The 26,769-nt window shown below is 43.7% G+C and overlaps 1 protein-coding gene across 1 annotated transcript in view; it reads left to right on the forward strand.

Moving 5' to 3' along the window:
• Positions 1-23,138, forward strand: part of LOC124788747 (sodium channel protein Nach-like) — a 102,683-nt gene extending 79,545 nt beyond the window's left edge. The window contains exons 8-9 of the mRNA XM_047256029.1: positions 7,911-8,026; positions 22,936-23,138. Coding sequence (XP_047111985.1) covers positions 7,911-8,026; positions 22,936-23,120 — 301 coding nt within the window. The 3' untranslated portion in view covers positions 23,121-23,138. The remainder of the gene's footprint in view (positions 1-7,910; positions 8,027-22,935) is intronic.
• The last annotated feature ends 3,631 nt before the right edge of the window (positions 23,139-26,769 follow it).

Below are 26,769 nucleotides of genomic sequence, written 5' to 3' on the forward strand. Positions count from 1 at the left end.
TGCCAAAATCCAGGAAAGGTGTACAAAATTATATCCTCAGAGATAATGGTGGAGATATGGTGGACAAACTTCTCACTCAGAGAAGATGTAAAAGTTGTGGAAACTGCACAAAATTTCATTACATAAAGCGTAATGTTGGTCTTAACCAAAATTATTTTTTTTGGGAATATCACAGTTAAAAATTGTGCAAACTACAGAAAATATCACTAATATAATATGGTGCTGGGTTTCCTCCAGATTGTTTTTTTTGCTTTCATTACCCTAAGTGATTGAACTATAAATGGTGAAAAATAGTAATGTATCAATTTTTATGAATAAAATAAGATTTAACATTTGTTGCTTGACACATGAAAAATTACGTTAGCTATTGAACTAGTACATGTTAATACCCAGCGTATGTTTTATCGTATGAGAAATAAATCTGTGTAAAAATTTAAAAAATATTTTAGTCACTGATACATGCTGCCACCCTTAAAAGAACAGCTTTGACTTCATCATAATCATGAACAAAAACTTAGTCTTGGGCATTAATGGGTTAAAATATACCATTCATGGCAAAACGGGACTATCCAAAACTGGCTCTGAGGCAGCTGTGATGCACCATAGGCCATAGATGACAGTGGTGAACGACGACTGGAGAGATGTGTATGGGTGAATAGATGAGGCAACTGTTGAGCAGATGACCACTCAGGTAGAATAAGGGGCTACCAACAACTGTTCAGTGAATATTGCTGCAGTATGTGCCTCTGCAGCAGGCATCTGGTTCATGCACCCATGCTGACTGCTGTTAGATGGTGATTAAGCCCTGAATTTGCACGCCAGTACCGCAACTGGAGTCCACTGTGTGGCCACAGGTAGGCTTTTGAGATGGATCACTTTTTATGCTCCACTGGACTAAAAGCAAACACCATGAAACAATGTCAGGAGGTTCCAGGCTGGAGTAGGAAGCATTTTGATCTGGGGAACGTTTAAATTGCATTCCTAAGGTGATCTCGTCATTCTGGAAGGAACAGTAGATCAAAAAAGGTATGCATCTATCCTTGGGCGCCATGTGCACCTCTACATGCAGTCTGTTTTTCCTCGTCACAGCGGTATCTACTGGCTGGAAATGCAACATGTCACAACCTTGCAGTGTATGCATGTTGTTTGAAGAGATCTGGATGAGTTTACTGTACTCCTCTAGCCACCAGACTCTCCAGATATAAACCCAATATAAAATCTGCGGGACCGCTTCGATAGGGCTGTTCATGCAGTGAATCCTCAGCTGAGAAGTCCATTGCAGCTGGCCACAGCAGTGGGATCAGTACAGCTCCACACCCCTGTAGGTACTCTCAAGAACATGATCGACTCTCTACCAGCACGTGTCGCAGTGGTCAGTGCTGCAAAAGGTGGTTTTTCAGGCTACTGACAGATGGGAACATTAAGCTGACTGGACAGTGTATGTCTCTTAATCAGTCCACTCATAGTTTGGGCAGCAACCCCAGAGTCACACCCCGGGGCACCCTAGAACCCACATTCATAGAAACAGGTGTCACACGTTCCAAGCCCCATACAGAATCAGTTCATAACTCTCCATAGTTTCCCGGGAAGACTAAATCCAGGGTGCTTTACTGGATTTAAGTCCGATGGCAGGTATATTCTGTAGCTGGTTGCACAGAAGTGAGTTCCAATGAGTAGTACACTTTTGGAACACTGCTGCTTTTCGTCTAATTGAGGATGGTACAATATTATATAGTGCAGTTATCCCTGCAAGCGGTGTTGATTCAGTAGTGCTACTAATTTTTCCCATTATTTGATTTAGTTTAACATCAGCTTTACATATCTACCCATTGGTTTTCATGCTGAAGCACGGTACTCTGTCGTAGATTAACATAGTGACTACGTGGCTGTCTGAAGAGTACTTGCATTCGGTCTGCATCCTGACCCAGCTAGTTTTCTAATAATATCAATCGTGGTGTTCACGTTTTTGCTATATTTTCTATATGTACTTAAAAGTAAGGTCCCAGTCCAGAATGACCCCCAAGTCTGGTCTACATTACACGGGAACATCTCAAAGACGACATTTAATTTGTGATTCGCCTACAGGTATAAAAATGGTAAGCATTTACCTTTGTTTAACGTAACAATAATAATAATAATATTAATAATGATAGACAAAAATCCAGAAAAAATTTAAAAAATAAAGTAAACAAAATTAAATAAGATAAGAATCTACAGTCATGCCTAAGAGTAATGCTTATACAGTCCTTCACAATTTCTCAAGTTAATTCTAAGCATAAACTCTATTGTCCTACAGTTCTATATTGGCCTTGCAACTCAAATCACAGCACCCTCAGTACTTCTCTTTTGCGATTTATATTTCTTTATAAATGAAGCCCAATCAATTTATGTTTCTTGCTTCAACTCGAACCGCCATGTTCCAGGTGAGTTGACATTTGTTTAATTTTACAATAGGCAGTGTGAAAAAATAATGAAATGTGCATAACTTATTTTACGCCGACTGAGTCTGTCTGTGGTAACAATAAATGAAATAACAAGCCTAATTATAAAAAGAATGCGAGGAATTAAAGGAAAATCGAAACTTACGAAAATGTAACTAAGACAACTTGAGAAATACTTGGTGCTTAACCTGTTTACCTTCTTTTGTGCTCTGAGCCATTGTAATTCTTTGTCGGATACATGTGAAGTCCTGCTCTATGGCAGAACACTAATAATGGTGGTGACTGCTTCGAGATCGAAACAGCATAGCTACATCTCCTGCTGCAGCAAGTGGCACTAACGGGTATGCTACATCGGACTCAATAGAATTTTTTTAAGAAATAAGATATGTAAACAAATGAGAAAATGTTCCTACTTTTTGCTGAAAATATTTCTAAACTGATTTTGGGTTTATTATGAAATGTTACTCAAAAAATAACTGAATAATCACCTAAATGTTACAACTAAAACAATACATACCGTTGCAAACACCAAATAATTAGGCACTAATTAGACATTTTTCTTCTGGCGAGATGAGTTTCCTCAAAACGATGTCTTTCTTCTTAAGGTCATTTAAGGAGATCTCTAACTGACATTCTCACGAAACTAAACGTTTAATACCGTAATTTCTAAATTTACTGTACAGTGTGTGATAATTCGTTTATGATAAAATGAGCAAAGAAGGGATGTAACCAGAATTTCTCTTCTTCTTCTGCAATCTCTTTTTATATCGGTGTCGCACCCAGAGCTTCTTGGTATACCATATTCACTTCGAAACTGAATGCAGACTTAAGAAATTCCTCTGGTGTCTCTGCTGGCAGGCGCACTGGCAGACCAGGGAGCTGCGAGAAGAGCTACCAGCAGAGGTACTGTGGCGTCACGTGGTGGCAGGCCCCTTAATATGTTACAGGGCTGAGACAGTGTCCCTCCCCGACCATTCAGAAAGCTGCATTCTTAGAATGGCCGTCGATAACACGAAACTGAGGTCTTTCACATATCTGATCTCATTAAAAGTCACAAAATTTAGAAAAGGCCGAAGGAATCGGCGTAGGCTGAATTCACGGTGTCACGAGGCTCGGTCGCCAGACTTTGCTGGGTTGCATAGCCCGACAGCTTGGTCACAGTGCGTCCTACTTGCTTCGTCAGTTGTTGGCAGGATCATGGAGATTCCATTGTACATTGGAATCTGTTCTGTCAAGGACGTTAGAATCCCTTTTCTCAGTTATTGGAATAACCATACAAGTCATATAAATGCAGGGCTATTCTAAACGATGGACCCATTTTCTAAACTTCGTATTTAATAAAGTCAAAATACAAAATGAACAAGCTTTAAACCAATGAAAAAAGGAAATTTCAAAGTTTCTTTTCATAATGTCCGATATCAATTGAATAATTTATAATTAATTAGTTTTTAATAAGTATTTAATTGTCGTAACCATACAAGTCATATTCTAAATGATGGACCCATTTTCTAAACTTCGTATTTATTAAAGTAAAAATACAAAATGAACAAGCTTTAAACCAATGAAAAAAGGAAATTTCAAAGTCTCTTTTCATAATGTTCGATATCAATTAAATAATTTGTAATTAATTAGTTTTTAATAAATATTTAATAATTAGAAATGTGATAAATGTTATAAATGTTCAATGTGGCCACCATTGGCTGCATGACAAACATCGACGCGTTAGCCAACTCGTCGCACACACGCGAAAGCGTGTTGGGGGGGGGGGGGGGTGTGGTGTTGGGGCTTATGGGCGCTCAACATCGAGGTCATCAGCGCCGCGAAAGCGTAGCTGCTGTTACTGGGTACACGGCAGCAATGATCCGGTTCTGCAGATCGTTCACAGTGGTTGGTAGAGGCGGAACGTAAACAACTTGCTTCACAGAACCCCATAAGAAATAGTCGCAGGGTGTGAGATCAGGAGATCTCGGTGACCAGAAGTGCAGAGCCAGGGCCTCGAGTCCCATGCGACTGATCCAGCGCTGAGGAGGATAGTCATTCGAAAAGCCTCGTACATCACGGATTCAATGGAGCGGAGCTCCATCCTGTTGCAAAATGAAGTCCTGGGTATCCTCCATAGCTTGAGGGAACAGCCACTGTTCCAACATGTCCAGATACGTGATTCCCGTTACAGTTTTTTCCGCAAAGAAAAATGGTCCATAAACCTTTGTACGGGATACGGCACAGAACACGTTAATATTCAGTGAGTTTCTTTATTGTTGCAATGGTGAATGTGGATTTTCCAAATCCCATTTGCGAACATTGCGTCTGTTGACTTTTCCATTAAGGTGGGACGTCACTTCATCGCTAAAAATGCTTCATTCTCCATCTTTGCTAGGAAATAACCACAAAATGCGAGACGCTTCTCTTTGTCATTGGGGTTGAGAGTCTTCACAATTTGTAATCGGTAGCGCTTGTACAGCAAACGCCATCTCATAACTTTCCATACAGTTAGTTGGGGTATTCCAAGTTATCAACTGGATCTGTTGGTAGACTTGCTGGAACTGCACATAAAATTTTCTTGAATCCGTTTGACAACATATTCTGACAATATCCAGTCGGCCTGTGCTTTTTTCTTTGCACACACTTCCAGTCTGTTTAAATTGCTTGAATCAACAGCTAATGCTTTTGCGAGTTGGTGGCTGAATACAGAATTTGGCACGAAATGCCCGCTGCACTGCAATTTGCGGCTCACTTTCCGCGAACTCAAAAACACAGAAACCTTGTGCTCCACAGTCGCTACCTCACTCACAACTGACAGTGAAACGGAATGACGGCCGAATTGCCACGCGAACTCTACCGGCCGCTTCTGAAATCATCACCGCCCGCCCGCCACCGGCCGCCAAAAACTTTAAAACGCCCCTTTTCATTGGTATAAATCTTGTTCGTTATGGATTTGTACTTGAATAGAAACGAATTTTTGAAAATGGATCCATCATTTAGAATAACCCTGTATATCAGACGAAGAGAGAAACATTCTACGAGGGGCATTCTATAAGCAATGCAACATATTTTTTTCTCGACCAATTGCGATTGAAAAAACGCGGTTTTTTGTGTGATATCGCGTAATATTCCCGACCCGACAGTGTAGCCTGATTTCTGGACTCGGGTAGGCGCGCCGGCCCCAGATCGAATCCGCCCAGCGGATTAACGACGAGGGTCGATGTGCCGGCCAGCCTGGATGTAGTTTTTAGGCGGTTTTCCACATCCCGCTAGGTGAATACCGGGCTGATCCCCATTTTCCGCCTCAGTTACACGGCTCGCAGACATCTGGACACTTTCGCGCTATTCCATGGATTAAACTCGACGCAGACAGTTGGGGTACACTACTTCCGTCCCAGGGGGTTCGGGGTGGCGGCAGGAAGGGCATCGAGCCACCCCTTAAACATTAACATGCCAAATCCTATTAACGATAGCTGACCCTGCGTAACTGCGGGACAAGGCTCAAGCGATAGAAATAGAATCGCGGGATATTCCCGCTTACGCCTCTGTAATTTCATGAAGCTCTGACAGGTGGTGGCGCTGTATCTAGCCTTCAAAGTGGCGTCTGTAATGGAGGTGCGTTCCAAGCAGAGAGCTGTCGCTGAGGTTATTTTGGTGAAAAACCAGAGCATCGCAGGTATGCATAGGCGTTTGCAGAATGTCTACAGAGACCTGACAATGAACAAAACACTGAGTCGTTGGGCGAGGCGTCTGTCACCATCGCAACAATGTCGGAGCAACCTATCTGATCTCCCGTGTGCCGGCCGACCGTACACAGCTGTGCCTCCTGCAATGTTGGAAAATGCGGAGACTCACATTCGAAGTGGTCGTCGGATCTGGACGTTTCTGTTGGTAGTGCTGACACGCTCGTCCACCAATTGGGGTACTCAAAGGTGTGTAACCGCTGGGTTCCTCGCTGCCTAACACAAAAAAAACAACAAAGAACAGTCTGTGCGGATTTGATTGTGCGTTACGAGGATGATCGTGCCAATTTTTTACGGAACAGCGTCACAGGCGATGAAACGTGGGTTAATGACTTCGAACCGGAACCAAAAAGGCTTTCCACGAACTGACGTCACACCAAATGTACTTTGACAAAAAATTTCAAAGCCGCACCCTCAGCCAGTAATGTCATGGCTACCGTCTTCTGGTACTCTGAAGGGGTTATTTGTTCGATATACTCCCTCACGATGCAACAGTCAACTTCAGGAAACTAAAGAAACGACTTCAGCGCGACTGTCACCACAAAAATGCTATTGAACTTCTCCTTCTCCATGACAACGAAAGGCAGCACACAAGTCTGCGCACCCGAGAGGAGCTTACAAAACTTCACTGGCCTGTTCTCCCTCATCCACCCTACAGCCCAGATATGTCATTTTCCACCTATCCGCTTGACCTTACGAAGGATACAGCTCGCGGGAAGCAGTACGTGGATGACGGTGAGTTGTTGATGCAGCAAGACGTCGATCTGTAGACTGGTACCAAGCAGACATGAGGCCCTCACAGTAAGGTGACGTAAGATGGTCTCGTTGAACGGATATTATGTTGAAAAATAAGATTTTCTCACCAAAATAGTAGGGATTAACTTGGTGTATTGGACGCCTGAATAAAACCAATCTGCTTTCAGAAAAAAAAGGTGTTGCATTATACACTGTACGCCCCCCGTACTGCATACACGAGATGACTCGTGGTGGTATTGAGAAGCAAGATTACAAACACTCCTTTCAGCTTCAAATAAATTCGGCAAAACAGACATACGTCAATCAATCTTCAACGACTGTTATTCACAGGTACATGTGAAAGAAAAACATAAATTTTAGAGTAAGATTCTCAGAATACCTAAACCCTTGAAAAGTGGGAACTCATACACGACATTTGCAAACCACTCATTTCACAGACTCACCGAACTACTGTCAGGAACAGTAATAATAATTATAGGACAGTTAATGCCCAACTACCACAACCCAAAAACAGATCGATTACGGAAACTATAAGAATCAAAATAGATATCTCAAAATCCACGTTATGTTTGTTCGAGCTTGAGCTGGTGGAATGTCCCGATGTCGATACCACTGTGACCATAGCCTTAGTTGTTGACGTCCCACCATCAGATAAATAAGCTCTATCCTCCTTTACATCTACGTCCTATGAAGATTGAATGCTGAAGAGCAAATATTCTTCAGAGGAAGTAGATCCGTACATCCACATATTGAACCGGGAAACTTAGATAATGGCCACTGTATCTTCAAAACTCCACCTTTATCAACCATTTCCCACATTTCTAGAAGCTTTGGGCATTTTTTACTGATTTACGACTACGTGCCCAAATGGTAGACAATATAAACTTCAGTTGTTAGCTTCTAGTATTCAGAATTGGAGGTTACATAGGATTTTATAATAACTATGCGCACTGTAAAGAGAATTTACGTATACTTTTGTCTTTTGCAGGAAATCCGTTGCTGGAGGTTTCAGTCTGGACGGACTCGTTTTTAAATGGAGCATAGCGCCGTACAACAAATCTAGATACAAAAGAGAAACATTGTACACCTTTGAAGACTTACTGGGTAAGCACAACAGAACAAATATACCATATCAGTAACCTCCTGAGCAGGAGAGCGGGATGGATGAGCGTCGGAAGAGTGAAATATGGGAGGATTGGTTTATATTTTCGGTATTCGAGATACAAAAAGGTTCGCACTGACAGTCTAGGAGATTTGGACTAAACTAAACCGAACAGGAAGTGGTTCCCGTTCGTGCGGCTGGTGACCTGTGTTGGTGAAAAGGGCCAGAGGCAGATGGCGTACACGAGAGCGTCTATGTTGTGACTCATTTCTCACGTTCCTTACAGCCTAAACGCAGTGGTTTGGGTTTTCAGCAAACCACAATAGAAAGATGGCGTGATGCTGATATCGCAATTCCCAAGCGCATTGGCCTTGTGAGAACTGGCCTCACTGAGACAGTGTTTGAAAGATGCTATTCTTACATGCAAATAAATTTTTTTACAGAACCTCTAGAATATCCCGCCCCCCCCCCTCCCCATCCCAAACTGGTGGATGGTCGCCCTTTACATCCTCTCTTACTTCCATGGAAGGGTGGCCACAGGGATTTGTGGTTCTACAAAGCTCTGTGGATAGATAGGTGGCCCAGAGGGGTGTTAAAAGCTATGTGATGAATCTATGAACAGTGAATTTCCCTTAGTAAACTAGCCTTTTCTGCGCGACTTTACTCACATACTAGTTTGACATATATATTTTGAACATCTTGTCCTCCCCCTCTCTGTGTCCACTCCTTCCTCCCTCCACTTCTCTATCTCATTCTCCCATCTCTACCTGTACATCTCCTCCTCCCTACACTCTCTGTCTCTCCAGTTCCTCCTCCCCATTCAGTGTCAATCTCCCCCATCCCCCTCCTCACTGACCATAGCTTCTTCTCCCTTCCTCTGACCATATCCTTCTCCCCCTTTCTCTGTCCATCTCATCCTTCCACTTCTTCCTTCTCCAGCTGCACACTTCTCCTCTACACCTTCTAACTGGCTCCTGCAACTTTCCTTCCCCCCCCCCCCCCTTTCTCTATCCTTCACGTCCTGCTCCTCTCTGACCATCTCCTTGCCCCCTCTCTGCTCCATATATCTCCTCTCCTCACTCTCTCTGTCTGTCCCCTCCTTGCCCCTCCCTCTGTCCTTCTCGTATGCCGCTCTCTATTTCTATCTCCTCCTTCTCCTCACCCTCTCTACCCATCTCCTGCTTCCTGCTGCCTCTGTCCGTTTCCTTCTGCCCATCTCTCTGCCTCCTCCTACACCTTTCTCTGTCCACCTCATCCTCTCCCTCACTCACCATCCATCTCCTTCCCAAAATCCTATGCTTAGCTGTGCACGTCCACACATATGGCCCCTGTAAGGCATGCTTATAGTACTCATGCAACACGCCTATTTCCCTCTCTATTTGCCCATCTCCTACTCCCCATTGTCTCAGTCTATCTCATCCTCCCCATATCTCTCTCCTCTCACCTCTCTCTATCTCAGCCATGTATGTGTAGCCCTTGCAAGACATGACAATACAACATACTTGTGGTGCAGATCAGCCTACAGGTCACTGGTTAAAAAGCTTCCTTTGCCTTAATTTTCACTCACAAGGAAGTTCTAATCCCCACAGTTCTGATTATCATGTAGCAAGTAGTTTATGTTCCAAATGCAGTTCGTATAGATCATATGGTTCAGGAGGAAATGCTGGACATACACACGTACATACATACTATTTCATACATGCACTAGCCTTTTTCCTGTGCCTTCACTCGTGCACACATTCGACACATACATTGCACACTTCTTCTTCTCCCCCATCTCTGTCTCCACCTCTTCTTGCTCCATCTCTCTGTCCACCTCATCCTCCCACATTCATCTCCTCCTCCCCATTCTCTCTGTTTTTGCATCTCCTCCTCCTTCCTCTCTTCCTCTGCTGCCTCTTCTCCCTGACCATATCTTCCTTCCCCACTCCCTCAGTTCATACCCTCCTCTCCAGTCTCTGTCCATCTCCTCTCTCCCCATCTTACTTCTCCACCTTCTCACTATCTGACCACACCTTCCACCTTCCACTTGTCTCCAGCATTTACCTCCTCCCCGCTCTGCCTGTGGAACTCCTCCTTCTCCTCTCTCTGGCCATCTCCTCCTATCCCTCTCTCTGTACATCTTCTCATTCCCTCTATCTCTGCACCCCCACCCACTTGTCTCTCTGTCCATCACCTCAGGCCCTTCTCTCAGTCTGCCTCTTCCTCCTCTGCACTCTCTCTGTAGATCTCCTACCCCTCCCTCTCTCTGTCCATCTTCTCCTTCCCCCCTCTCTCTGTCCATCTTCTCCCACCCTCTCCTCTCTGCAGCCCCTCCTCTAACTGTCTCAGCCTTCCCCCAGCCATGCCCATCTGCGCTTGCAACCCCTGCAAAACAGATCGATAAAGCAGGCCAATACTACTACAGCAGAACACACCTGTCATACAGGGCAGCCTACACGTTTGGGGCTGGGAAACCATTTCTTGTCTCTGTCCTGGAAAGCAGATCGATAAGCCAGTCTGATACTATTGCCACACAACACAAATGTCAAGCAAGGCGCCCTATAAGGCATAGGCTGAGGAAAGACGTTTTTGCCAGTATCTCTGCTCCTATTGGAACTAGGATATTATAGACCCCATGGTGCTGATACTCATGAAGTTTGCTGTTTGTGTGCCAAGTTTGGCTGAAGTCTATCCATACATTTAGGAGAAAGTCCTGTACATACACAAATATGTACGTGCTGCTTTACATTGTATACAGGGTGATGCAAGAGAAATGGTCAATATTCAGGGATATAGCAGTTAATGATCATTCAAAGGTAAAACTTCTAGTAAACAAGGTCTTTAAATGCATACTTTAAAAGCTATGAGCACTTGTTCATCTTCACTATGTTGAAGCATATCTCTTCTACTAAGCAACTGCTGATAGCAGCCCATGATTACTAGACAATTTTTTTCTTGTTTTGGTCCACGCTATCTCCTCTCAAAATATGGGAAGTAAAGGCCTTCCAGTAGAAGAGATTTGTTTCACAGCACTGAAGGTAAAGAAGTGCTCATAGCTACATCTACATCTACATCCATACTCCGCAAGCCACCTGACGGTGTGTGGCGGAAGGTACCTTGAGTACCTCTATCGGTTCTCCCTTCTATTCCAGTCTCGTATTGTTCATGGAAAGAAAAATTGTCGGTATGCCTCTGTGTGGGTTCTAATCTCTCTGATTTTATCCTCATGGTCTCTTCACAAGATATACGTAGGAGGGAGCAATAAACTGCTGGACTCTTCGGTGAAGGTATGTTCTCGAAACTTCAACAAAAGCCCATACCGAGCTACTGAGCATCTCTCCTGCAGAGTCTTCCGCTGGAGTTTATCTATCATCTCCATAACGCTTTCGCGATTACCAAATGATCCTGTAACGAAGCGCGCTGCTCTCCGTTGGATCTTCTCTATCCCTTCTATCAACCCTATCTGGTACGGATCCCACACTGCTGAGCAGTATTCAAGCAGTGGACGAACAAGCGTACTGTAACCTACTTCCTTTGTTTTCGGATTGCATTTCCTTAGGATTCTTCCAATGAATCTCAGTCTGGCACCTGCTTTACCGACGATCAACTTTATATGATCATTCCATTTTAAATCACTCCTAATGCGTACTCCCAGATAATTTATGGAATTAACTGCTTCCAGTTCCTGACCTGCTATATTGTAGCTAAATGGTAAAGGATCTTTCTTTCTATGTATTCGCAGCACATTACGCTTGTCTACATTGAGATTCAATTACCATTCCCTGCACCATGCATCAATTCGCTGCAGATACTCCTGCATTTCAGTACAATTTTCTATTGTTACAACCTCTCGATATACCAGAGCATCATTCGCAAAAAGCCTCAGTGAACCTCCGATGTCATCCACAAGGTCATTTATGTATATTGTGAATAGCAACGGTCCTACGACACTCCCCTGGGGCACACCCGAAATCACTCTCACTTCGGAAGACCTCTCTCCATTGAGAATGACATGCTGCGTTCTGTTATCCCGGAACTCTTCAATCCAATCACACAATTGGTCTGATAGTCCATATGCTCTTACTTTGTTCATTAAACGACTGTGGGGAACTGTATCGAACGCCTTGCGGAAGTCAAGAAACACGGCATCTACCTGGGAACCCGTGTCTATGGCCCTCTGAGTCTCGTGGACGAATATCGCGAGCTGGGTTTCACACGATTGTCTTTTTCGAAACCCATGCTGATTCCTATACAGTAGATTTCTAGTCTCCAGAAAAGTCATTATACTCGAACATAATACGTGTTCCAAAATTCTACAACTAATAGACGTTAGAGATACAGGTCTATAGTTCTGCACATCTGTTCGACGTCCCTTCTTGAAAACGGGGATGACCTGTGCCCTTTTCCAATCCTTTGGAACGCTACGCTCTTTCAGAGACCTACGGTACACCGCTGCAAGAAGGGGGGCAAGTTCCTTCGCGTACTGTGTGTAAAATCGAACTGGAATCCCATCAGGTCCAGCGGCCTTTCCTCTTTTGGGTGGTTTTAATTGTTTCTCTATCCCTCTGTCGTCTGTTTTGATATGTACCATTTTGTTATCGGTGCGACAATCTAGAGAAGGAACTACAGTGCAGTCTTCCTCTGTGAAACAGCTTTGGAAAAAGACATTTAGTATTTCGGCCTTTAGTCTGTCATCCTCTGTTTCAGTACCATTTTGGTCACAGAGTATCTGGACATTTTGTTTTTATCCACCTACCGCTTTGACATAAGACCAAAATTTCTTAGGATTTTCTGCCAAGTCAGTACATAGAACTTTACTTTCGAATTCATTGAACGCCTCTCGCATAGCCCTCCTCACACTACATTTCGCTTCGCGTAATTTTTGTTTGTCTGCAAGGCTTTGGCTATGTTTACGTTTGCTGTGAAGTTCCCTTTGTTTCCGCAGCAGTTTCCTAACTCGGTTGTTGTACCACGATGGCTCTTTTCCATCTCTTACGATCTTACTTGGCACTTACTCATCTTATACATATTGTACGATGGTTTTGAACTTTGTCCACTGATCCTCAACACTATCTGTACTTAAAATTTTTGTGTTGAGCCATCAGGTTCTCTAAATCAGCTTTTTGTCACTTTTGCTAAACAGAAAAATTTTTCTACCTTTTTTAATATCTCTACGGCTGAAATCATCGATGCAGTAACCGCTTTATGATCGCTGATTCCCTGTTCTGCGTTAACTGTTTCAAATAGTTCAGGTCTGTTTGTCACCAGAAGGTCTAATATGTTATCGCCTCGAGTCGGTTCTCTGGTTAACTGCTCAAGGTAGTTTTCAGATAAAGCACTTAAAAAAATTTCACTGGATTCTTTGTCCCTGCCACCCGTTATGAACGTTTGAGTCTCCCAGTCTATATCTGGCAAATTAAAATCTCCACCAAGAACTATAACATGGTGGGGAAATCTACTCGAAATATTTTTCAAATTATACTTCAGGTGCTCAGCCACAACAACTGCTGAGCCAGGGAGCCTATAGAGACATTCAATTACCACGTCTGAGCCTGCTTTAACCGTGACCTTCACCCAAATTATTTCACATTTCAGATCTCCGTCAATTTCCTTCGATACTATTGCACTTCTTACCGCTATAAACACGCCTCCCCTTCACTGTCCAGCCTGTCTCTGCGGTATACATTCCAATCTGAGTTTAAAATTTCATTACTGTTTACATCTGGTTTTAGCCAACTTTCTGTCCCTAGTACTATGTGGACATTGTGACCGTTTATTAATGAGAGCAGTTCTGGGACCTTTCTATAGACGCTCCTGCAGTTTACTATTACCACATTAATATTGTTATTCCCTGTTGCATTTTGCTTTCTCCTACCTTGCCGCGTCTCAGGAGGCGTCTTGTCGGGCATAGGGAGGGAATTCTCCAATCTAAAAAACCCACATGTGCACTCCACACGTACTCCGCTACCCTTGTAGCCGCTTCCTGCGTGTAGTGCACGCCTGACCTATTCAGGGGGACCCTACATTTCTCCATGCGATAGCGGAGGTCGAGAAATTTGCACCCCAGGTCTCCGCAGAATCGTCTGAGCCTCTGGTTTAAGCCTTCCAGAGGACCGCGATCGGTTCTGGGAACGATACTACAAATAGTTAGCTCAGATTCCACCCCGCGAGCGAGGCTTTCCGCCTTCACCAACTCTGCCAACCGGCTGTATGAATTGAGGATGACCTCTGAACCCAGACGGCAGGAGTCACTGGTGCCGACATGAGCAACAATTTGCAGTCGGGTGCACCCAGTGCTCTCTATCGCCGCCGGAAGGGCCTCCTCCACATCTCGGATGAGACCCCCCGGCAAGCAGACAGAGTGAACACTGGCCTTCTTCCCCGACCTTTCTGCCATTTCCCTAAGGGGCTCCATCACCCACCTAACGTTGGAGCTCCCGATCACTAATAACCCCCCCCCCCCCCCCTCTGTGTGCCTGCTCGGACCTTGCTGAAGCTCTTTAGGTATACACGTTAAAGCTGTTGTTTACTAGGCTTTTTCGCTTCGGATGATCGTTCCTATTATATCCCTGAATATTGATAATTTCTCATGGGAGATCCAGTATTATGGACTGACCTTTCACTTGAGGCTACATGTGTGTATGCATAAGTCACGTATACTTCACACTTACATGTCTGATTCTCTGTTATTTTACGCCATGCGACCTCAGAGAGGATGTTAAGTTTATGTGTGATAATTCAGCCATCTGGCATGATATTTGGCCCTAAACACAATGATAAAAGTATTTGATCATTATCGGGAACTGGTTGACACAGTGAGGAACAGAAATAATAAATAAATAATACTTCATATTTTTAAAGTATTCCAGTACAATTAAATACAGGAATGAGATTCCGAAATGTATTTTACATATCAACTTCTCCTTCTTATCTGCATCCCTCGTAGCAGTACTTCCATCTGCCTTCTCACAACAACTTGCTTTTCCACTTGCCCACTAACATCATCATCTTCCACCTACCTTCTGCACCTCCTCTTCCTCTCCCTTCTCTCATTTCATTTCCTCCTTCTCCATCTGTCTGGACATCTTCTCCCCTGTCCATCTATTCATCTCGTCCTCCCACTTTCTCTGTGTCTGTCTCCTCCTAACCCCTCAGTCTGTCCCTCACAATCCCCCATCTCTAGCTGTCCACCTCCTGCCTCATCTATCTTTCTCCAACTCTCCATTTGACTATCCTACCTCATCTCTCAATCTGTCTCCTACTCCCCATCTCACTATCCATCTTCCCCTCCTCCTCTCTCCACTCACACATACCCATCTCCATGTAAACCATGTGTAACACATTTCTACACTACAGTTGCAACACACAAGTGGCACAGGGCAGCCGAAATGTCAGGCATTACCAAACCTTTTTGGACCACCCTCACCCAATGAAGCTAGATGGTTCTACCCCCCCCCCCCACAAAGTGCTTCTTTCCAGACAGTTAGTGTTATTGGTTGAATGCTATCCAAGGGCTTAGGAGGAAATATGGTATATACATATACAGTCGTACATCTGCTTTTATAGCACATTAGAGAACCCAGCAATGCTTTGCAATTGCTAAAATGCATGTCAATTGGCTATACATAACCACATCCTCCCTTCTCTCTCTGTCCATATCCTTGTCCCACTGTCTCTCTCCAACTCCTCCTCCCCCATGTCTCTTCCTATCTCCTCCTTTCCCCTCTCTATGTCAATTTCCTACCATCCTTCTCCATCACCTCTCTGCCCTCGACTCTTGTTTCTAGTTATTGTCAACGAAACTTTGATAGAGAACCTATGTCCCTTAAAATCAAAGAGTATGTCGGTTGGGATCATTGGTATATGGGGCGTGAGAGACTTCTAGTGTTTCTGGTACTGTTGGGCTAGAAACTTCAGCAACAGTATTTCAATTTGTTTTCAGCTGCAGATGGGTAAGATTAGAAAGTTTCAGATGGATAAGATTCCATAACAGTATTCTAATCATCAGCCAATAACCATAAATATAACTTTCCTGCTTTCTATTTAAACTGACTGTGAGGAAGGAAACAAAACAACATACAGTTGTGTATAACAGGAAAGAGTATAAATGGGAGAAATAATTTTTCTAGTGGTTTAAATGCCCTGCTATTGTAATTCGAACTGATTGCGAGCAAGGAAACAAAAATGAACATTTTCACAGCACAGTAGAGCATGGGCAGCATTATCTTTCTCACAGTTAGTTGTAACAGACAGCCTGTACATTGATGTATTAAAGAAATATATAGCCTAGGTCCAGCTGAATATTTATTAGAGTACTGTGTAAACATTTGCTGCAGATCAGTCAAGATGTTTTCAAGATTTTTGTTAATGTTTACCAGATATATCATATATAATTATTTATATATCATATGTATTTAAAAATATATATCTTGTATCTGACCTAACGTTTAATAGAGCATTGTTTAAATATCAGAGTAAATTGGTCAAGAACTTACCGAGATTCTTGCTAACAACATTTCCCCTTGATATATTACAGATATACACTCCTGGAAATTGAAATAAGAACACCGCGAATTCATTGTCCCAGGAAGCGGAAACTTAATTGACACATTCCTGGGGTCAGATACATCACATGATCACACTGACAGAACCACAGGCACATAGACACAGGCAACAGAGCATGCACAATGTCGGCACTAGTACAGTGTATATCCACCTTTCGCAGCAATGCAGGCTGCTATTCTCCCATGGAGACGATCATAGAGATGCTGGATGTAGTCCTGTGGAACGGCTTGCCATGCCATTTCCACCTGGCGCCTCAGTTGGACCAGCGTTCGTGCTGGACGTGCAGACCGCGTGAGACGACGCTTCATCCAGTCCCAAACATGCTCAATGGGTGACAGATCCGGAGATCTTGCTGGCCAGGGTAGTTGACTTACACCTTCTAGAGCACGTTGGGTGGCACGGGTTACATGCGGACGTGCACTGTCCTGCTGGAACAGCAAGTTCCCTTGCCGGTCTAGGAATGGTAGAACGATGGGTTCGATGACGGTTTGGATGTACCGTGCACTATTCAGTGTCCCCTCGACGATCACCAGTGGTGTACGGCCAGTGTAGGAGATCGCTCCCCACACCATGATGCCGGGAGTTGGCCCTGTGTGCCTCGGTCGTATGCAGTCCTGATTGTGGCGCTCACCTGCACGGCGCCAAACACGCATACGACCATCATTGGCACCAAGGCAGAAGCGACTCTCATCGCTGAAGACGACACGTCTCCATTCGTCCCTCCATTCACGCCTGTCGCGACACCACTGGAGGCGGGCTGCACGATGTTGGGGCGTGAGCGGAAGACGGCCTAATGGTGTGCGGGACCGTAGCCCAGCTTCATGGAGACGGTTGCGAATGGTCCTCGCCGATACCCCAGGAGCAACAGTGTCCCTAATTTGCTGGGAAGTGGCGGTGCGGTCCCCTACGGCACTGCGTAGGATCCTACGGTCTTGGCGTGCATCCGCGCGTCGCTGCAGTCCGGTTCCAGGTCGACGGGCACGTGCACCTTCCGCCGACCACTGGCGACAACATCGATGTACTGTGGAGACCTCACGCCCCACGTGTTGAGCAATTCGGCGGTACGTCCACCCGGCCTCCCGCATGCCCACTATACGCCCTCGCTCAAAGTCCGTCAACTGCACATACGGTTCACGTCCACGCTGTCGCGGCATGCTACCAGTGTTAAAGACTGCGACGGAGCTCCGTATGCCACGGCAAACTGGCTGACACTGACGGTGGCGGTGCACAAATGCTGCGCAGCTAGCGCCATTCGACGGCCAACACCGCGGTTCCTGGTGTGTCCGCTGTGCCGTGCGTGTGATCATTGCTTGTACAGCCCTCGCGCAGTGTCCGGAGCAAGTATGGTGGGTCTGACACACCGGTGTCAATGTGTTCTTTTTTCCATTTCCAGGAGTGTATTTATATACCATTTATATTTAAAAAACAAGTAGCTTGGGTCCATTCGAACCTTTGTTAGGGCATAGTGTAAATATTAAAAATAAATCAGTGATATATATATATATATATATAAAAATTGACTGTCAGTATATATATATATATATATATATATATATATATATATATATATATATATATATAAAAATTAAAATTTTACATAATATTGTTATAAATGTTTGTAAGGACATAGGCTACTTAACATATATTGTCAAACATTTATAACAGTATTATGTAAAAACATGAAATAAATCGGACAACAACTTTTCGAAATCATTGTAAAAAACCGTTAAACAAGATCTTAACTTTATATAGTGGTATAGATAAGATAATAACCTTTCCCTTGCGGCTTCCCCACGCTCGACACATATATTGCACACTTCTCCTCCTATCCCATATCTCTGTGCACCTTTCCTTCCGTCCTCTCCGTCTATGCATGAAATGTGAAGCGCTTATTTATTCCAATCTATATATCCAAATGAAATTATGTGAACAGTCTTTGCAGTGCCATATCTAGCAAATGTCGTTCCCATTGAGACTACAGCATAGAAATTGCGAAGGGAGAGAACAGAACATCTGTCAGCACATCATCCACAACATGGAAAGTAGTTTGGAATGTACATAGTTGACTTTAATATTTACACTGATCAGCCAAAACATTGTCACCACCGACCTTCTATCGATATAAACCTGTCCAGGCGTTAGCAGCGTCACGTGGCTAGAAACGACTGACAGTCAGAGACACGCCTGGTGCATGTAATGCCAGTGGGCATGCTGTCCATGTGTAGAGTGGGGAAGGCACATGGCTATCTGAGTTTGACCAAGGGCACATTGTGTCGGCTGAAGGCTCAGCATGAGCATTTTGGAAACTGCACGACTTGTGGGCTGTCCAAAGAGTGCTGTGTTGAGTTACTTCGACACGTGATGAAACCAAGATGTGACTTTGTCCAGACATTGTGGGGTTGGGACAGATGCCGGACGTTGTAGGCGGGCCACACAGGTACAACAGAACAGTCAGCAAACTGTGGCGGAACTAACATCAGACTGCAGTGCTCGACAGGAAACCGGGGCACGTTTTCGCCTAGGGCACGTTTTCGCAGAGCACTTTTCTCGGGAACCATTCTTACTAGAGCGCTACCGATAATGGAAGATTAATACTGCCGTCTACTGGGAGTTCTCACAAACTTCAGGCACTATAACTGAGTGGACGTCTTAGATCACAGAGCATAATACACTCCTGGAAATGGAAAAAAGAACACATTGACACCGGTGTGTCAGACCCACCATACTTGCTCCGGACACTGCGAGAGGGCTGTACAAGCAATGATCACACGCACGGCACAGCGGACACACCTGGAACCGCGGTGTTGGCCGTCGAATGGCGCTAACTGCGCAGCATTTGTGCACCGCCGCCGTCAGTGTCAGCCAGTTTGCTGTGGCATACGGAGCTCCATCGCAGTCTTTAACACTGGTAGCATGCCGCGACAGCGTGGACGTGAACCGTATGTGCAGTTGACGGACTTTGAGCGAGGGCGTATAGTGGGCATGCGGGAGGCCGGGTGGACGTACCGCCGAATTGCTCAACACGTGGGGCGTGAGGTCTCCACAGTACATCGATGTTGTTGCCAGTGGTCGGCGGAAGGTGCACGTGCCCGTCGACCTGGGACCGGACCGCAGCGACGCACGGATGCACGCCAAGACCGTAGGATCCTACGCAGTGCCGTAGGGGACCGCACCGCCACTTCCCAGCAAATTAGGGACACTGTTGCTCCTGGGGTATCGGCGAGGACCATTCGCAACCGTCTCCATGAAGCTGGGCTACGGTCCCGCACACCGTCAGGCCGTCTTTCGCTCACGCCCCAACATCGTGCAGCCCGCCTCCAGTGGTGTCGCGACAGGCGTGAATGGAGGGACGAATGGAGACGTGTCGTCTTCAGCGATGAGAGTCGCTTCTGCCTTGGTGCCAATGATGGTCGTATGCGTGTTTGGCGCCGTGCAGGTGAGCGCCACAATCAGGACTGCATACGACCGAGGCACACAGGGCCAACACCCGGCATCATGGTGGGGGGAGCGATCTCCTTCACTGGCCGTACACCACTGGTGATCGTCGAGGGGACACTGAATAGTGCACGGTACATCCAAACCGTCATCGAACCCATCGTTCTACCATTCCTAGACCGGCAAGGGAACTTGCTGTTCCAACAGGACAATGCACGTCCGCATGTATCCCGTGCCACCCAACGTGCTCTAGAAGGTGTAAGTTAACTACCCTGGCCAGCAAGATCTCCGGATCTGTCCCCCATTGAGCATATTTGGGACTGGATGAAGCGTCGTCTCACGCGGTCTGCACGTCCAGCACGAACGCTGGTCCAACTGAGGCGCCAGGTGGAAATGGCATGGCAAGCCGTTCCACAGGAGTACATCCAGCATCTCTACGATCGTCTCCATGGGAGAATAGCAGCCTGCATTGCTGCGAAAGGTGGATATACACTGTACTAGTGCCGACATTGTGCATGCTCTGTTGCCTGTGTCTATGTGCCTGTGGTTCTGTCAGTGTGATCATGTGATGTATCTGACCCCAGGAATGTGTCAATAAAGTTTCCCCTTCCTGGGACAATGAATTCACGGTGTTCTTATTTCAATTTCCAGGAGTGTATTTGAATTTTTACGCAAAAATGCAATGGGTCACGTTTACGCAGTTCTCTTGGGGCAAGTTTACGTACTTTTGTTAGAGCACGTTTACGGGATATTCTGCATTCACATCCTAACTAATAGCTCAGTCAAGGGAACTATAAGACAACAGTTGTTGGAAACCCAATCTAAAAAAACTGAAGACACGGGAGAATTAAAAGTAGAAATTGCTAAAAAAAGCAGAAAGAATTAATTCTATGAGATAATGGTCTGATAAAGGCAAGAAATTGCTAAAAGCAAGAACAAGGAAAACTGTGGATAGGCCTGCTTGTGATGTCATAATTAGTGTTCCGCCCAAAGGCAGGTTTCCACATGGTAACTTTCCATGCTCTTCTTTCTTCTGCCATTCTGTTCAGATCCGCGTAATTCCCGTTTTCCCGTATGTCGTCTGTCATCGTGTATCTCCTCTTTCCTGTCATGTCCTTTTTCCTCTCACTCTCCTCTCACAAACCATTCGTTTCAAAGCGTCTGTTAGCCAGTAGTCCCGATCAACGAATGTCCTACCCAGTTCTCCTTCCTTTCTCTTATAACCTGTAGCAGCCTAATGAAGAGGGTGAAAACCACGTTAGATTTACTACGTGGAACGACGATTTAACCAACCGAAAGAAACAAGAGTGGGTCCAGTCTCTTAGATGCAAAGATGGACTCAAGAAATTTGTACCACAGGAAAATCTTGTTTTGTATGTGCACAAATTGCAACTCTGACAGTGATGAATAGGCCTTTGATTAACATTCAAACTTCTATGCAGGCCGTATTATGCTAACAGGTGGAAGTTCACCACAAAATTTTGTTACTGCCAGTGAAATTGTTGTGTTTAGCATGTTACTTGGTATAACGAATTCTGTAATTTTGTTTACTACTATAATAACATTTTTTGAAAAGTTTAATAATGTGTTTTGTTTACTCATTTTTGAGCTCTATGGTATGCGTAAAAGTGCCCATATAGGTGCGTAAATTGCCCCATACCAGAGGCACATTTACGATCTCGACGTGAGGCTATATAAATCTCTTTTGCCCTCTTAAATGTAATGTTCAGTCAGAAGTATATATAACAATTTATACTTTATTAACGATGTTATAAGACTAACAATTTTAATCACGATAAACATCTAACCAAAAGATTTAAAAAATTCCGAAAAGAAATATGCGTAAATGCGTCCCGGTCTCCCCTACTCTGTTCAAAAGTTCTTAGAGTGGAAATAACGTGGACACTGTTCAGTTTTCCAGAAAATTCAGTTGCCCTACGGTAACAGTTTGAATTTTTTTCTTGCATGGCGATCACTGAATGTTTCATAGTAACTGCATTTTTTTAATATTTTGATATTCTGCAGCTGAGTGGTCAGTGGGTCGGTCTACAATGCTGAGAACCTTGGTTCAGTCTCTGGTACTGCCAGCGATATTTCCTGGTCAGTAAGACTGGAACGAGGTTTACTCAGCCTCATGATGTCAATTGAGGAGCTACTTGAATGGTAAGGAGCCGATTCCAAGGCCTGGAAAGCCGACAACGGCCGCGAGATCGGAGTGCTGAACCCAATCCTCTCCCCTCCCTACTGTATCCGATGTCGCTATAAGGTACGTAGAGGGTGACACAGCGGCAGCCGGGATTACCCGACCCTCTTGGCTTGATCACGATGTTTAGGTTATTTACGATATTCTAACAAACGTAAAAAACCAGGCTTTCGTGTATGCTATTTGGATTACTTAGAATAAACAAGGAAAATATATACGTATATTTTATTCGAAAGCCAGAAAATACACAAGGGTCATGTTTTTACCCAAGCGTCCAATTGTTCACAGTCGTAGAATCGTAGATCATGATCGTATCTGGACTACAAATCCAGAGGTGTGGGGTTCAAGTCCTTGTAGGTTCTGGGATTTTTCTCGTCACATATCACTTTTTTCCCCTCTGGCAATGATATGAGAATTTGAAAAATGCCGCATTGCGCGATAGTTCGAAGTTGACACTAAATCGTAGATACCCTTATAGCGAAGATATACCACTTTCAAATCAACCTTCGGGCTGATCACCGCTGTTCTTAAAGCGTACAACCTGTGTAACACGTGTATATCACTTGATTTATATGCGATCAGTTCTTCACACAATTTATTTTTTATTAATATTTGCTAGTGTATTACGACCATAATCCGTTTTTGTAACATGTCACACATCTGTACATATTTAACTTGCTTTCGGTATCACTGAATCACTTAAGAGACTTCGTCTTTTGTCCACAGTGTCTTTAGGTGGTACAGCAGCCTTGTTCCTGGGTTGCAGTTTACTTAGCGCCGTGGAACTGGTCTACTTGTTGACTCTTCGTCTCATTTTCCTGCGCGTTCAGACTGATGTCTCTCCGGAGAAAAGGAAAAGGAAGAAGAGGAGGCTAAAATGGCTCGAAAACATTACCAAGGAAATATTGTGAGCTGAAGCTAGTAAATATGGTCATGCAGTGACGAATAATGATGCACCTTTCCGAGCTTGTAACATTTTAAATGTATAGACTAGTGTTTTATTTGCTCTTTGTTGTTCGAGGCAACTAATCGTAAGTGCTATGGTATTGCAGCTGCTGATCTAAATAATCGTAGATTTAACTCTATTTAGTATATTACAATGAAACCGAAACAGTTCTTTGCGTATGAATTTATGAATTCCTCTGGTTACACCTTGTACTCTTCAAATACGTAGACTCACTGACATTTCGGCAGAATCTGGGGTAAAAATATACCCCGAAACCAGCTTTACGAAAATCTGTTTTTTACAGTAACTGGCATTTGTTAATTTTTAATGACACAAATCACTAGGAATATTTGCTCTACATCTCGGCCATTACCAGCGCTACAAGCACAATCTACACGACATGTTTGGCGTGGAACGCGCCACTGCACAGTCCTTAGCCGCGCGGGATTAGCCGAGCGATTTTATGCGCTGCAGTCATGGACTGTGCGGCTGGTCCCGGCGGAGGTTCAAGTCCTCCCTCGGGCATGGGTGTGTGTGTTTGTCCTTAGGATAATTTAGGTTAAGTAGTGTGTAAACTTAGAGACTGATGACCTTAGCAGTTAAGTCCCATAAGATTTCAAACACATTTGAACACCCCTTAGGTTGGTATGATGCTGTCAGCAACACAAGATGCGCTAGTGACTATTTCCCGCATTCCTAAGAGGAATTTCCTCGTATATCACGTATCGGGCATCCAGCTACTATTTCAAAGCGTTTTGCCCAAAAAAGCTTATGGTTCTTGTGAAAATTCGTGAAAAACTTTTAACTAACCATTATTGTTCTCCTGGTCTTATTTTGTTTAGTAATGAAAACAGTGACAACAAATTTTTATTGAACAGCAACATCAGTAGAGAAGAAAATGTCTTTTCCTCAAAGCGATCACATCATAATAGTTTATTATATTGGTGAATTTAGTTATTTACGTTCTAGCTTTCTGATAGCAACTTCGACAGCCTAGGCATATGTCACACATATTTCACAAGTGCCTCTATGTTTAACACCATAGAGGACGTTATATTTAGCAGTGTGACATTACCTTCAGCGCTGAAACGCGCTGCCAAAATTACTGGATCGCTGCAGTGTCCGTTCTCACGAACTGCTTCACGCATTGAACAACAAAAATAAGAGACAGAGTGCGTTTCATCCCTCTAAAGTGTTCCAAGTCTACTAAATACAGAAAAGAAGCACCAACAGTTCGTTTCCAACATCTTTGCATGTCACTCATTCTCGTACCCGCCCCCATCCCTAGGGACAGTATGGATGTCTTACTGACACAGTACTTTTGTACATAGAATGGGTCACATTTGTATATACCAAATTTAGTTGAAATTACTCCAGGCGTTCTTGTGTTGTACTTTAATGTGACACCTTTTCACCCCCATCATCACCCATAGGGGTGCTAGGGTTGTCTTTCAGTCACAGTAATTTCTTCCAGATACTAAGTGATACCTATGTCAAGATTTGAAGAAATTGCTTAAAAGATATATCGCTGTGTTTGCACTCCGAGCCCCACTCCTAGAGGTGAAAATTGATCAAGACTGTCATCAATGAGCTTTGTATCCCTGAAAACTAAGAAATCGATAATAACATCAGTTGTTATGAAATCTTTTTATATGCCATGGCTTGTCGCCTCCAGCGCCAGGGCTGCTTTGGTATATTACCCCACTACTCCAGTAGTTTTATACAAGTAAAGAGACATTTAAAAATAAAATTTCGTTGAAATTGTTTCAGACGTTCCTGAATTACGCTTAATCGTCACCCCCCCCCCCCCCCCTGTTCACTCCCACGCCTGCGGGATGTAGGTGGCTCTTACCCCCATAACGCTTCTTTCCAAACTGCGATGAACCAAGTTTGGTTGAAATCAGGCTAGTGCTTTAGAAGGAAATGTGAATCGTATATACATACAATGATTTTTATAAATGTGTGTATTTTTGTTCCAATGAGCCTCTAAATCTATCTACGATACTTTGGGATGGAAGATATTCCCTGACTCAGAACTACTAAAAGAAAAAAACGGTATCTGTGGCGTTAGGAGTATTCATGTGCGTCTAACGTAAAGAACTAAAGATAGTTCGTTAACTCGATATAATATTTTCACAGCTTACGCGTGGAACATCTTTTGTAGGAACGAAACAAAGCGGTAATTAAGAATTATAATTTGTCGTTTTACAAAACCGAATTTGATAGTGCAGTGATGAAGACACTAGACTTATATTTTGAATAATGGACATTCATATCCCTGTTCTGCCAACCAGATATAGGTTTTCGGTGGATGTCCTAAACCCCTTAAGGTAAATGCCAGGGCGGATCCTTTGACAGATTGTAGGCGATTTCTTTTCTTATCGTTCTCTAATGTGATCCTGTGCAACGTCTCCGATGACTGAGTCGTTTGCGTGACGTGAAACCACAATCGCCTTTTATTTTTCTTCATTTTTCATCTTGGCCATTCACATAAAGTGTAGGAAACAACATGCACAGAGCCTAACATGCGATTCTTTTCCATTCGTGGATTTTTATGACACTATCAAATTTATAGTTTGAAATCTGCAAATGATAATATGTTTGTTAAAAGAAGCATGCTATTAATTATATGTAAACAATTTTCAAAACTTAAATGTCGTTTGAAGATAGGATTATGTTGCACTAACAATCTCTCAAAACAGATAATGGTTCTGCAATAAATTAACCTTAGTAATGACCGGTTGTTTGATTTTTCTCCTGAACTTAAATGCCTGTTTCATATATCTGTTAAGACTACATATCTGATAAGACTGCACTGTACCCGTCGCAACACTGGACCAAGGAATTTTCCAATTCTTAGCTTGGTTATACTGAAATAAAATGTGTAGTTACAACATAAAAATGCCTTATGAGCAAAGATTTCTGTATTATTGAAAGGTATATCAAAATACGACTGTAAAATCGAAAAAAACATTGTTTTTTGTTAGGATTTACTGATCTGTTATTGTTAAAAAAATGATAAAAATAAGAAATTAGAAATAAATTATGCTCATTTCTCTATTTACACGACAACCATGAATCCTCATTGTCCAGAATTGCTATGTTCAATAAAAACAATACCAATCTCTGTCATATAAGTTTATTTCTAGGTAACCAGTTTCGACGTTAAGTTACGTCATCTTCAGACGTTTCTATGGAGGAGAGAGGAGGCGTAGGGGTATGTGTCGAGCCTGAGAGCCATGATTCTGTCTTGTGTGTGTGTGTGTGTGTGTGTGTGTGTGTGTGTGTGTAGTGTGGGTATGTGTTTTATATATAAGTAATTTCAGTGAACTAGAGAATACGATTTTCTGCTTATATTTTAGAGATACCCGTGGTCTAGGTGTAGCGTCTTTGAGTAGTAATCAAAAAGCTTTTTCGGCACCATGTTTGAAACCCACAACCGCCTAAAATTTGATTAATAATCAGCACTGGCGGTCGAAGACTTTCGGCATAAGTAGTCACCCTGTTTCTTCCAGTGGCCTTGTCAAAGAGGGCCGAGGAGTGGACAGAGGTTCATGGCACTCTCTTGTCCTTGGGGTGGGAAACCCTCTAAAGCCGGAAAAACCAGCTTTGAT

This window comes from Schistocerca piceifrons, chromosome 3 (genome assembly GCF_021461385.2).
Source record: "Schistocerca piceifrons isolate TAMUIC-IGC-003096 chromosome 3, iqSchPice1.1, whole genome shotgun sequence".
In the NCBI taxonomy this organism is placed as follows: domain Eukaryota; kingdom Metazoa; phylum Arthropoda; class Insecta; order Orthoptera; family Acrididae; genus Schistocerca; species Schistocerca piceifrons.